At 45.1% G+C, this 13,546-nt stretch overlaps 1 protein-coding gene across 4 annotated transcripts in view; it reads right to left on the reverse strand.

Annotated features, from left to right (window-relative positions):
• Positions 1–13,546, reverse strand: part of cadm2b (cell adhesion molecule 2b) — a 218,194-nt gene that overhangs the window by 71,376 nt on the left and 133,272 nt on the right. For 3 of the 4 annotated variants that reach the window (XM_012879607.3, XM_036149550.1, XM_036149549.1), the window contains exon 2: positions 10,788–10,814. The exons of the other annotated variant lie outside the window; for it this stretch is intronic. In XM_012879607.3, the coding sequence (XP_012735061.1) occupies positions 10,788–10,814 (27 nt within the window). The remainder of the gene's footprint in view (positions 1–10,787; positions 10,815–13,546) is intronic. 4 annotated transcript variants of the gene reach the window in all.

The following is a 13,546-nucleotide window of genomic DNA, read 5'->3' on the forward strand; positions in this document are numbered from 1 at the left end:
CGAGCTTTATCCTCCCCTGTGATTTCCCACAGTGGGGGAGGCTGGGGGGAAAGGGTAGGGGTGCTAAATCGACAGAACTGGTAATAAATATCCCTGCTGGGAAAAAGGTCTTTGGAGTACTTTTTTTTTTTTCTACAGTTAAAAAAAAAAGAAGGGAACGCAAGGAAAGGCAATATTTCAGCTTTAGGATGTGGGTCAGAAATATTGTGCTGTCTCCAAGAGAAATTACAAGTTCAAATCGTATTACTTACAATCTTCTGTTGTTCCACAAATTAGCTTTGGGATTATGGTTCCATACGATTGGTCTGGTGAGGCATATGTTTCTCCGTTAGACAATTAATGAAAAAGAATTACAAACAGGAGAATCGTCTCTGTCAGAGAAATCCTTGTGATTTTAAATAAAAACTGCAAAGCACCATATGCTTTTTACAAGCGGCAACAAATTTCACAGTTTCAGCTTCATTTGTTTCAACAGCCTCTAAAAATAATTTATTCCTTTTATACTTTTCCTTATTTTTGTTTTATGTTGCAACAACAAGCTTCGGGGCCTTTTATTAGAATCCTATGTAATAAAAGTTGGTAAGTCCAACAAAGAGTAGGTTATATTTATGAAGTTGCAGGAACTTTTGTTTTTGTTTTGTTATTTGTGCTGTGCTTTTGCATCAGCCCCTCTTTACTCTCATATCTCTAAATAAAACCCCTGCAACCAGTCATCTTCAGATTTACCTTACTAAATAAAGTTCAGGTGTGTGATTGACTCTGTAAATCTTGATGCTCTCTGAAGGCCATAGAGGTTTGTTAGAGCAAAGTAGAGAATTAAAAGTATCATGAAGACCACGCGGCGTGGCAGACCAGTGAGAGATGAAAGTGTGAAGAAGTTTTAAGCAGGGTTAGGTTATAAAACACTATTGAACGTTTTGAACGTCTTGTGGAGCATTTTTCAATCCATTGACAGAAATGTAAGAGTGGATGACACAACTGCGAACATGGACGCCCACACACTGGCAGATTGAGCAAGACGTTTCTATCTGAGAAGCAGCTTGTATGTCTGGAGGAGCTCCACTGCTCAGGTAGGAGAATCTGTCCACAGGAAAAACTCCTACTTGTGCACTCCACACATCTGGCCTTCATGAAAATATGCCAAGAAGAAAGTCATAAGAGTCCAAAGAACCATGTGTTGGAAGGTTAACACTGATGTGTTGATTCTTTTCTTTAACAGAGACTGAGAAAGTAGTCACAGTTGATTGTTAGATGGATTTAGGGCAAATCCACTGAAATGCTCAAACAAAACCCATAAATAGCGGCAAAAAGTTGAGACTGAATCAGAGGCCCATAAGCTGCTCTCATGAGAAGGAGGGATTGCTGCAAAGGCAATGCCCAGATGAAACTGACTAGACCTGTTCAGATAAGTAACTTTACCGATTTGCATAACAAACTGAAAGTAACTACAATGTATTATTGCATCCGACTGAAATGTATGAACTTGAGTCTACACTATGGTATTGCATTTGTTTGATCTAGTTTGATTATATATTCTGGATTTAAATTTGATCTGTTTATAATACACCTCTTCACAACAAACATCTTTGTAAAATAATAAAATAAAATAAAACCAGTACAAACCGAATTGGATTCCAAAATTCACCTTCCAGCAGGACTAAGAACCTAACATACAACCAGGGCTACAGAGGAATAGTGAAGATCAAAGCATATCTACGTGTTAGAATGATCCAGTCAAAGTCCAGACTTTTATTTCATATGTTTAACAACCAATTTGAGTTAACTTAAAGCATTAAGCTAAAAAAGTTTACACATTTTGTCTCTACATCGCCAAAGCAGCTAAAAACACATCCCATTATTTTTGAGCTTTTGAAAAATAACATATTTTCTTTCCACTACTTTGTGTTTTTCTATCAAAAAATTCCAATAAAATGCATGGATTGTAATGGTTTTAATCTGACAAAATGTGTAAAAGTTAAACTGGTATAAAATGCAATACTTCCAAGGCACTGGGGGTATCCCCCTTTTTTATCCTAGTGTTCAGAATTGAGAAAAATATATTATAAGCTGCATTGCTAGATCCAACTGTTAAAAATAAACGTGTCTGCAAGAAAGGTTATTCGCCCAGTGTTTTTGCAAAGTTTACTTTTCTGATCGATGTTTTAGATTTTGATGAGCGGTTCACTTTTACTGCACATTCATATTGGTCAAAGCCCTTTCTCATTTGGTCAGTTGAGCGCTCCGAGGGGTGTTCAGAGCCATGTTTCCCATTATAATGATACCATGTGGGATAACATATCATAGCTTCTTCCTGGGTTTTTCTTTTTCTATTTTTAGATTCTTTTTCTTTTGTTATGCAACAAATTACATCGCCATGAAGGCGGAAAACTGACAAAAGCCATTAATCACTATTAGAGACTGCTACATGTTGTCATATATACAATATTATCTTTATAATTATTAATACAAGTAATCAACCATAATTAGAGTGCTGCAAGTGCTGTTGATAAAAAGAAAAACTCCAGTGTTGAACTAGATTTCAGAAGTACAAATGCTGAATGTGTATCTTTTCTTAATTAAAAACTACCCCCCCTAATTGCTTCTGTAATTAGAAAGCACTGCAGTTTGAAAAAAAAAAAGTAAAATAAAGTCTGTGGAATACATTCATGTAAATGAACAACATTAATCAGTAGGTTTGGTTGAAGTCATGTCCAAAATACAAAGAAAAGCATTGTACATGCAAAAACATAGAAAAAAAACCTCACTGGCCAAAATAAGATGGAAATTTAGTTAGAATTAAAAAGCACACAGTTTCAAAAATATCAGATAACAGCATCTGTTGATTCTAAAAATGAAAATTTGTGTTGTGATTAAAAGTTATTATCTCCTGTGGTTACCATGATTTGACTTTTATTGTTTCTGTGTCTCATTCTGTTTATAAGTCTGAACCTTGGTTTGTTTTAGTTAATTCTTCCTTTCTTATTCTCCTTCCCACTCGGTCCTAATTTCCTAATGACATACATCACATTTTGTTTGTGCTTTTCTATGTTACAGCCTTCCTGTTTCTTATTCCGGTTATGCCTGTGGTTGGTTTATTTTGCTTTGTTCGGATTTGCCCAACTCATTTCTTCTGAAGTGGGCAGTACATTTTGTTGAAACTGCTTCAATAACTAAAAAAATAAATGCTGTAGCTGCATTCAAAAATTTCAATCATCAATTCATTAATGGGCAGCAAGAACTAACTGTATGCTCTTAGAAATGCTGGGACAAAAATAACTAGGTTTGGGTTTTGGTCTTGACCCAGCATGCTTGGTTAGGTTTCCAACCCAGATAATTACTTCAAGTGACTAATGTCTGACATTGAGGAAATCAAAGAGAGGATTGAAACACAAAACCCATAACCTGGATTACCAGGCAGCTAGTGTTTAGGTTAAATACTAATACATATTTTTCTGTGCCGGCTTTATGCTTGCATGGTTGCACCTCCGTTGTCCGTTCTCCATTTTCAGCAATTAGTGTATGTGAGCCAGTTTACGCCCATAACAGATCACCAGTCCATAAAATAGCAACACAGGGACACACAGGACAAATAACCATGCATGCATACAGTCACAACTAAAGCCATTTTAAAGAGGACAATTAAGCCGACCTTCGTGTTTTTGGTCAGATGGAGAATGCCAGAGTACCCGTGTATGAATGAGGGGAACATGCAAACTCCACACAGACAGGCCCCAGTGATGATACAAACCCAGGACCTTGTTGCTGGGTGTCAAACATGCAAACAGTATTTCAACTTTCCACACAAAGTAAAATATTGCTCGTCTGTATTAACTTGTTCACCAGGTCTTTGGAAAAAGTTTAAATGTTGAACCAAGCACTAGCTTGTGCTAACCACAGAACAGAGTCAACCTATAGCTGAATGCAACCCAGTCCTGGGACAGGGCTAATCCAGACCACACAGTTGGGCTGTGCTTTTGCACCACTATACTGGGCTGTTTTAACCTATGATATGGATTAACGTGATTAATGTTTAATGTTAAGGTTACCAAAGAGAAGGCTAAAAAGAATCCATGGATTACTAAACGCGTAATAACTATGCAAATATGGATTACAATTTTTATTTAATTCTATAAAAGTGTCAGGATGCAGCGTGAGGGCTGCATGCTGAGCCTCTCTCCCTCTCTCTCGTTAATGTGCAGCCTGATGGGTTCCACCTGTCGGGCTGCAATTAACCCGCAACTGCCTCCACCTGGTCCCACCCCTATTTAAGCATACCTCTCTCTGCTCTCGTTGCCGGCCCGTAGTATTCACTTCCGTTCAGTCTCAGTCTGTGTCATCCTCTGTTGCGCCTCTGTCCAGAGATCTTTCCACGTCTGGTTGCCAGAGTTCCCGCGCCCGCGCCTATCTGCAACTCCAAGATCCTCTCAGCTCTGCAGCTCTGCTCAACGGTCTTCAGCTCTGCAGCTCTGCTCAACGGTCTTCAGCTCTGCAGCTCTGCTCAACGGTCTTCAGCTCTGCAGCTCTGCCTCAACGGTCTTCAGCTCTGCAGCTCTGCCTCAACGGTCTTCAGCTCTGCAGCTCTGCCTCAACGGTCTTCAGCTCTGCAGCTCTGCCTCAACGGTCTTCAGCTCTGCAGCTCTGCTCAACGGTCTTCAGCTCTGCAGCTCTGCTCCAAGGACTTCAGCTCTGCAGCTCTGCTCCAAGGACTTCAGCTCCGCAGCTCTGCTCCACGGTCCTTCGCTCCCGAGTCACCTCCGGGTCAGTCTCCCCGTGTTCCTCCTGCTAGCCAGTTTCCGCACCCTTCACCTCCGTCCATAAGACTCTGGTTCCTCTCGTCGTTCACCCATCATTCTATACAATAAAACTCACTTCAAGATCAAGCTCTGTGTGTGCGTGCTGTGTCCGGGTTCATCCAAAGACAAATCATGACAATTACGGGCCGGCCAAAAGGATGAACCCGAGCACGCACAGAGCCTAGGTGCGGAAGCTGGTAGGATCCGCCCCACCTCAGTTCCTGTCTCCGTGCTCAACTTCCTGTCCGCGTCTCAAGATCCCCGCTCTCGACTTCCTGTCTGTGTCTCCAGTTCCTGCCTGCGATCCCTAGTTCCTGTCTCCATGCTCAAGTTTCTGCCTTAGATCTTTAGTTTCCTAGTCTAGCCTTATTTTCCGGATTTGTTTTCCAGATTCTCGTTCTTAGTTAGACATCTAGTTCTCCAGTTTCAGTTGTTGTTGTTTTGAGTTATTTTGACCCCGAGGTTTTGAGTTACTCAACATTCTTTGGTTTTACAGTTTTCCAGTGTTCCTTTAGAGTTCTTTAGTTTGGTTGTTCTGCTTTCAGAAAATTCATATAGGTTTAACCATGGTTTTGGTTACCCTAGGATCTTTTGTACTTTAGAATTATTTAGGAGTTTTTTTTGTTTTCTTTAGAGTAGTTGAGTTTCTGTTTGCTTTGGGTTTATTTTTCTTTTTGCTCAGTCCTATTGTTCTAGGTTTACCTTTAGTCTTGCGTTGTGCATCTAAATTCTAGTTATTTACCTTAGATTTCCTGTTTTTTCCCGTGTTCTTAATTCTAGCTTAAGTTATCTAGTTTTTCATTTGTTTTAGCTGAACCAGCCCTCGTCTTCCTGTTTTTGCTTTGTTTTATAGTTTAGTTCTAGGTTTCGGTTCCCCTCCGAGTTTTCTGGTTTATTTGGTTTTCTCGTCTAGCCCCTGTAGTTCCTCTCGAGTCCTGTCTTAGCCCCATAACCTCTGTCTTAGTCTCGTAGCCTCCGTCTTAGTCTCGTAGCCTCCGTCTTAGTCTCGTAGCCTCCGTCTTAGTCTCGTAGCCTCCGTCTTAGTCTCGTAGCCTCTGTCTTAGTCTCGTAGTCCCTGTCTTAGTGTAGTAGTCCATTGTTTCCCTAGCCTAGTCCTCTTGTTTGGTCTCCTTCTGTGGTTAGGCGCTGCCAGAGCTCTCCGGCGCTTCTAGTCGCCGGCTGAGCCCTCTGGCGCACCCGCCTGTTGCTGCCCAGCGCATGCAAGCCGCCACCAGAGCCCTCCGGCGCTCCCATGTCGCCGGCTGAGCCTCTGGTGCGATCGGCCAGTTGCTGCTCGGCGCATTCCCCGTTCCCTGGCGTGTTAGGACGCCCTCTGTTCGTGTTCCCTGGCGTGTTAGGACGCCCTCTGTTCGTGTTCCCTGGCGTGTTAGGACGCCTTCGTTCTTGCTTCCCCTGACGTTCCCATACGTCAGTTCTTTCTCCAGGGGTAACCATACACCAGTTGTGCTCCAGCGTTTCTATACGCTGTAGAGCCCTAGTGTCATGGCCCACCTGTACCTTCCTCTGGCGTTTCCACACGCCTGTCCTCTTCCCTGGCTTTTCTGTATGCTAGTTGTGTTCCACCGTTTCCGTACGTTGTTGAACCCTAGCATAGCAGTACGCCTATACCTTCCCCTTGGCGCTGTGTGTGGCCGTTCTGCCTCGGCGTTTACCTCACGCCCCGGCAATCTTACCCTTATGCCCCGGCGTTTCCCACACGCCCCGGCGATCTCTTCCCTTGCGCCCCGGCGTTTCCCACACGCCCTGGCGATCCCTACTCTAGCGCCCCGGCGTTTCCCTCACGCCCCGGCGAGTTACTTACCCTTGCGCCCCGGCGTTTTCCTCACGCCCCGGCGAGTTTCCCCTTTGCGCCCCAGCGTTTCCCTCACGCCCCGGCGAGTTGCTTCCCTTGCGCCCCGGCGTTTCCCTCACGCCCCGGCGAGTTACTTACCCTTGCGCCCCGGCGTTTCCCTCACGCCCCGGCGAGTTGCTTACCTTGCGCCCCGGCGTTTTCCTCACGCCCCGGCAACCTCTCTCTTGCGCCCCGGCGTTTCCCTCACGCCCCGGCGAGTTACTTACCTTTGCGCCCCGGCGTTTCCCTCACGCCCCGGCGAGTCTCTCCTTTGCGCCCCGGCGTTTCCCTCACGCCCCGGCGAGTCTCTCCTTTGCGCCCCGGCGTTTCCCTCACGCCCCGGCGAGTTGCTTACCTTGTGCCCCGGCGGTTCCCTCACGCCCCGGCGATTTCGTCCCTTGGGCCCCAGCGCTTCCCTCACCCTCCGGCGTACCTTCCCCTCGGCGTTCCCATACGCCCGTTCCTTGCTCTTGGCGTTTTCGCACGCCCGTTCCTTACCCCCGGCGTCTCTGTACGTTAGTGGTGCTCCAGCGTTTCCTTGCGCTGTTGAGCTCCGACGTGTCAGTCCGCCAGACCTTTCCCCCTTGGCGTTCCCATACGCCCGTTCCTTGCCCTTGGCGTTCCCATACGCCCGTTCCTTGCCCTTGGCGTTCCCATACGCCCGTTCCTTGCCCTTGGCGTTCCCATACGCCCGTTCCTTGCCCTTGGCGTTCCCATACGCCCGTACCTTGCCCTTGGCGTTCCCATACGCCCGTACCTTGCTCTTGGCGTTCCCATACGCCCGTTCCTTGGCGTTTTCGCACGCCCTTTCCTTTCCCCCCGGTGTCTCTGTACGTTAGTGGTGCTCCAGTGTTTTCTTGCGCTGTTGAGCTCTGACGTATCAGTCCGCCTGTCCTTTTCCCCCCCCTTGGCGTTTCATACGCCCGTTACCTTCCCTAGCGCTGCTGTTGGCCCGTTCCTTCCCCTTTGGCGTTGTGTACGCCTGTTCCTTCCCCTTTGGCGTTGTGTACGCCCGTTCCTTCCCCTTTGGCGTTGTGTACGCCCGTTCCTTCCCCTTTGGCGTTGTGTACGCCCGTTCCTTCCCCTTTGGCGTTGTGTACGCCCGTTCCTTCCCCTTTGGCGTTGTGTACGCCCGTTCCTTCCCCTTTTGGCGTTGTGTACGCCTGTTCCTCCCCCTTTGGCGTTTATGTACGCCCGTTCCTTGGCGTTTCCGTACGCCCGATCCTTCCCTTTTGGCGTGGTGTACGCCCGATCCTTCCCTTTTGGCGTTGTGTACGCCCGTTCAATCCCTTTGGCGCTGTGAAGCGCTCGTTCTTTCCCCCGGCGCTGTCAAGCGCCTGCTCTTTCCCCCGGCGCTGTCAAGCGCCTGCTCTTTCCCCCGGCGCTGTCAAGCGCCTGCTCTTTCCCCCGGCGCTGTCAGCGCTTGCTCTCTCCCCCGGCGCTGTCAAGCGCTTGCTCTCTCCCCCGGCGCTGTCAAGCGCTTGCTCTTTCCCCCGGCGCTGTCAAGCGCTCGGACCTTTCCCTGATGTGCCACGCCCTAGTCGTGCTCCGGCACATCAGTGTTTTTAGCTCCTTGGGTTTCCCCCGTGATCTCCAGCTCCTTGGTTCCCTAGTGTTCTCTAGCTCCTTGGTTCCCAGTGTTCTCTGACCCCTTTGGTTCCCCTAGTGTTCTCTGACCCCTTTGGTTCCCCTAGTGTTCTCTGACCCCTTTGGGTTCCCCTAGTGTTCTCTGACCCCTTTGGGTTCCCTAGTGTTCTCTGACCCCTTTGGTTCCCCTAGTGTTCTCTGGTCCTTTTGGTTCCCCTAGTGTTCTCTGGTCCCTTTGGTGCTTGCTGGCTTTTGGTCTCTCAGTTTGACTCTTGCCCGCCTTCCTAGGCCCCCTCCACCCACCCAGCGTGGAGATTCTGGGCCGTCCGGTGTCCGGCCTTGGGGGGGGGGTACTGTCAGGATGCAGCGTGAGGGCTGCATGCTGAGCCTCTCTCCCTCTCTCTCGTTAATGTGCAGCCTGATGGGTTCCACCTGTCGGGCTGCAATTAACCCGCAACTGCCTCCACCTGGTCCCACCCCTATTTAAGCATACCTCTCTCTGCTCTCGTTGCCGGCCCGTAGTATTCACTTCCGTTCAGTCTCAGTCTGTGTCATCCTCTGTTGCGCCTCTGTCCAGAGATCTTTCCACGTCTGGTTGCCAGAGTTCCCGCGCCCGTGCCTATCTGCAACTCCAAGATCCTCTCAGCTCTGCAGCTCTGCTCAACGGTCTTCAGCTCTGCAGCTCTGCTCAACGGTCTTCAGCTCTGCAGCTCTGCTCAACGGTCTTCAGCTCTGCAGCTCTGCTCAACGGTCTTCAGCTCTGCAGCTCTGCCTCAACGGTCTTCAGCTCTGCAGCTCTGCCTCAACGGTCTTCAGCTCTGCAGCTCTGCCTCAACGGTCTTCAGCTCTGCAGCTCTGCCTCAACGGTCTTCAGCTCTGCAGCTCTGCCTCAACGGTCTTCAGCTCTGCAGCTCTGCCTCAACGGTCTTCAGCTCTGCAGCTCTGCCTCAACGGTCTTCAGCTCTGCAGCTCTGCCTCAACGGTCTTCAGCTCTGCAGCTCTGCTCAACGGTCTTCAGCTCTGCAGCTCTGCTCAACGGTCTTCAGCTCTGCAGCTCTGCTCAACGGTCTTCAGCTCTGCAGCTCTGCTCAACGGTCTTCAGCTCTGCAGCTCTGCTCAACGGTCTTCAGCTCTGCAGCTCTGCTCCAAGGACTTCAGCTCTGCAGCTCTGCTCCAAGGACTTCAGCTCTGCAGCTCTGCTCCAAGGACTTCAGCTCCGCAGCTCTGCTCCACGGTCCTTCGCTCCCGAGTCACCTCCGGGTCAGTCTCCCCGTGTTCCTCCTGCTAGCCAGTTTCCGCACCCTTCACCTCCGTCCATAAGACTCTGGTTCCTCTCGTCGTTCACCCATCATTCTATACAATAAAACTCACTTCAAGATCAAGCTCTGTGTGTGCGTGCTGTGTCCGGGTTCATCCAAAGACAAATCATGACAAAAAGTCTATACTGACTTTTCAACTAATTCTAGCTAGCATTATCCATCCACTTTCTTCCGCTTATCCACGATCAGGGCAACGGGTCAAGGAGGGAAACCCAGTTATCACTCTTCCCAAACACACTACCAAGCTCATTCTGGGGGATCCCAAGGTGTTCCCAGGTCAGATGGATATATAGTCTCTCTCCAGCAAGTGCTTGGTTTACCCCAGGGGCCACCTCCCAGTGGGACCTGCCTAGAAAACCTCCAAAGGGAGGCACATAGGAGATATTTAAAGAGTTAGCTCAGACTAGGTAGTTCTGATTATTTCTTAGCAAGCCTGAAAAGCCTGATCCATGAACTGAAGACATTCAATCAACTTACTAATTATCAATACTACAAGGTGAGATTGTGTAATTGTGCCATTTTCTATTGCATCCAGTGGAAGAAGTTCACAGAAATCAGATTGTTTTGTTGGATTGTTCAAAACGCCGGTTTTCAAGGAATAACGAGGTTAGTCTCAGTTCTAACCCACCCAAAAAATAAATAAATAAACTGGCTCATAATATTTGACCAAATGCTATTTAATTGGATTTGCTGTTAAGAAACAACACGTTTTTTTTTTTTGTTGTTGTTGTTGTTTTTGTAGGTAACTGATCATAATAACTGCTGATTAAGTAGGGGAGTTAATGTACAAAAGTCTGAAAAAAAATGTTGTTACCAGGAACTTGGACCATCTAAGTATGGAGAGCAAGACAGAGAAACGTCCCCCTCACTCATCTGCCTCTCTGAGCTGTGCTTGAATGAGGAACAAGCCCCAGCTGCTGGAGCTGCAAGGTAGCTCTATACGGGGAGGAATCGCTGGGAGACGTGGGCAGCTCCCTAGTGTGAATCTATACATATGTGAAGCAGCCAGTATCTGGGAAAGAGCGAGTAGGCTCAGTATACCTCTTCAGAAGAAATCAATGTTTGAAAAAAAAAAAAAAAGAAGAAAAAAAACATGCAGAGAAAGCTTCATCCAAAGCAACATATGTTAATGCTTGCTCGGCTCTTGGGAGAGATAAAAGGTTGATCCAGACCTTGTTTATTGCAAACTGTGTGCGACATAAATCATGTACTAAGAAAATGGAAACAATAACTCACCTTTCGCTTTGCTTTTTGTCCCAGCCACTGATAGCGTGAGGGGATAAAACAAGGAAACAATAAGTTAGATAGGTGGGATCAAGACTTTCTATTGACAGCACGGTGCGTTTTTTTGCTGTTCGTCGTTCCATACTAAGAAAAACAACATGACCGAATACCAGGAAATGGACGCAGAATAGAGGGATTAATATATACTATATGACAATGAAATTTTGTATTTTATGATGAGACAGGAAATACATGAATATTAGAGAACTTAGAAAAAAACGATTTAGAAACTGCCAGTTGCACCTCTTTATTGTATGCGTGAGGGAAAAAAAGTGAACTGAAGAACAAAAAGTTATAATTTCTAAAGATAAATAGATTTAATCTAGGTACACATGGTGGATTGTGTTGTAGCAAGGCAAAGCAGAGGAAACTAACCACGCAACATTGCAGTCAATTCCTCAAAGGGCTTACAAATGAAAAAGAAAATCTGTTTTTTGACAGCTTATACAACGCACAGGGTGCTGAAATATTGACCTCACTGAAAGGGGTACAAGAGAGAAAAAAAAGAGGCTTTTTCTACAGTCCAAACTGCAAAATTAGATTTTGCTAGAGAACATGAAAGAAGCCTAATGAATATTGGGAGCACGTCCTTTGCTATAATGAGAACAAGATAAATATGCTCAGCTCAGATTATTTAGCATGAACTTGACCTGGACTTCCTGGTCTACCAAGTGAGGAACTCTTACCATAATTTAATAATACGGGGGTTACAAAGTGCAAAAGCTTTTGGGACATGAAATTTATAGACATCAGCAAGAGCACCTGTGAATGCCCTGAAATATGAGTTGGCAGGATAACTTCCATCCTCCTTACGCTTGAAAGAAGAAGAAAGTTCCAGCATGATAACAATTCAAAGCATACCACCGAAATCAGACAGGAGTTTCTAAAAAAGAAAGTAAAAGCTTTGACACCTTTTGGGTATTCTGGGTTGGAAGTCAGAGCAACGCTCCCCCCTGCAGCAAAGAGAAGCTGAAAAGGTTTTTGAATAATGGTGGAACATGTCTGCAGAATTTTCTGTATAACTAGTATCCTCTGTGGTCGTACGGACTGGGGGAAAAAATCTAAACTGTCACAAAGAGTCAAAGTTAGATTTCTTGGCCTTCATTTTTTGAGGACCTGGAGGTTTAGAAAAATAGTTTTGACACAACCTCATTGTATTTTAGAATAATTAATATTTCTATGTTATTTTGCAGGAGATTATAAAGCTACTCAATCTTTAAATGCTCATTATTGTCTAAATTATAGCTATTAAATATTAGCAAATTTAATCTTCCTTGGTTCTCGACTGGAAAAAGGTGGACTTCCCCTCTGTGTTCGGAGTCCATCTCTGCCTCAAGCAAAGCTTCTGATTTATCGGTCTGTTGTGCTCCAACCCTCACCTGTTGTCATGAGGTATTGCTCAGGAACAAAAGAACGAGATCCTGGATGCAAACAGCTGAAATGTGCTTCCTCCAAAGGGGCTCATCCTTAGAAATACTGGGAGGAGGCCCCGAGGAAGACCCAGAACTCCCAATACAAATACAAAAACAATACAACTAAACTAAAGAAAGTCTGTAAAGCTGCTTCCAGAACATTTCGTAAATGTTTTTTTTTTTTTTTTTAAGTCACTGGGCCTGAGACAGATTTTGTTAATTAGATTTGAACTTGTCCAGCTGTGCAACTAAAGCTTTATTCTGTATAAAGAAAAAAAGGAATGCTAACAATTTATTTCCTGTACGTTGCTGTAAAGTGATGATGCTAAAGTTGGCATTTGATTTGAAGCTATTTCAAAGGGCTGTTTTTGGTGTTCCTTTCAAATGAGTTTAGAATTGATTCAAAAATGGATTTAAAAATCACAACTTTTACATTTCACATACATGGACTGGTCAGAATAGTTGTAAATTTAATACAGATTCATTATTACATAGTTTGAGACTTCTGTATACTTTTATCTGAACTATTGAACAACTTTTATGGATGTCATAAAACAAAGTTTGTTATTTAGCAAAAACTTTGTGACAAAAAGAGATCTTAGTATGTTAAAAAAAAATATCAAGATAAAATAAAAAGATGTCCATCCTTTCTTCTGGATTGATTATTATCGGATTGATATTAGTAATTTTACAATGTTATATTTTTTTCTGCACAGAGCGGTTTGTTGGGGGAGTGGGAATGGATCCTGTTTTATGGGGTGGTAGAAGGAGAAGGTCACAGAGAGTGACATAAGAACTTCCAGTAAAATTCTGCACTTTCTGATTGTGAAAGCAAGCTGAGCTTCTGATTTAATCTCACACAGATCGTTTGGAAAAGGAATGGTAAACTACTTTTCTATTCTTTTGCCGATTTCAAAGTTTCACTTTTTTATCATTTTTTGTGCAAATAAAGTCATTTGATTTGATGAGCAAGGTGGAAACTTGCAGATAAGAAACAGGGAAGAAACTGTACCCGCTGAGTAACCGTTATTTGCACAAATTTTCTTTCGTTTCATCTGGAAGAAAGATGTCAACAAAGTGAAATCAGTGCAATCACTGGCAACAGGAAAATGGTAAGCCCTTTAAGGCATGCAACACAATGCGATTTGGTCATATACTTCCCCTCATGTGCCCCGTTAAATCAGCAACAGATAATTCAAATCCTAGGGTATAAGAAATTTGCCATTCCCTTAAATATGATGAAGATGAACGTCTCCACTCAAATGGATATGCAATTTTAAAGTGTTGCTTTTGACAAAT

Source organism: Fundulus heteroclitus, chromosome 18 (genome assembly GCF_011125445.2).
Source record: "Fundulus heteroclitus isolate FHET01 chromosome 18, MU-UCD_Fhet_4.1, whole genome shotgun sequence".
Classification (NCBI taxonomy): Eukaryota; Metazoa; Chordata; class Actinopteri; order Cyprinodontiformes; family Fundulidae; genus Fundulus; species Fundulus heteroclitus.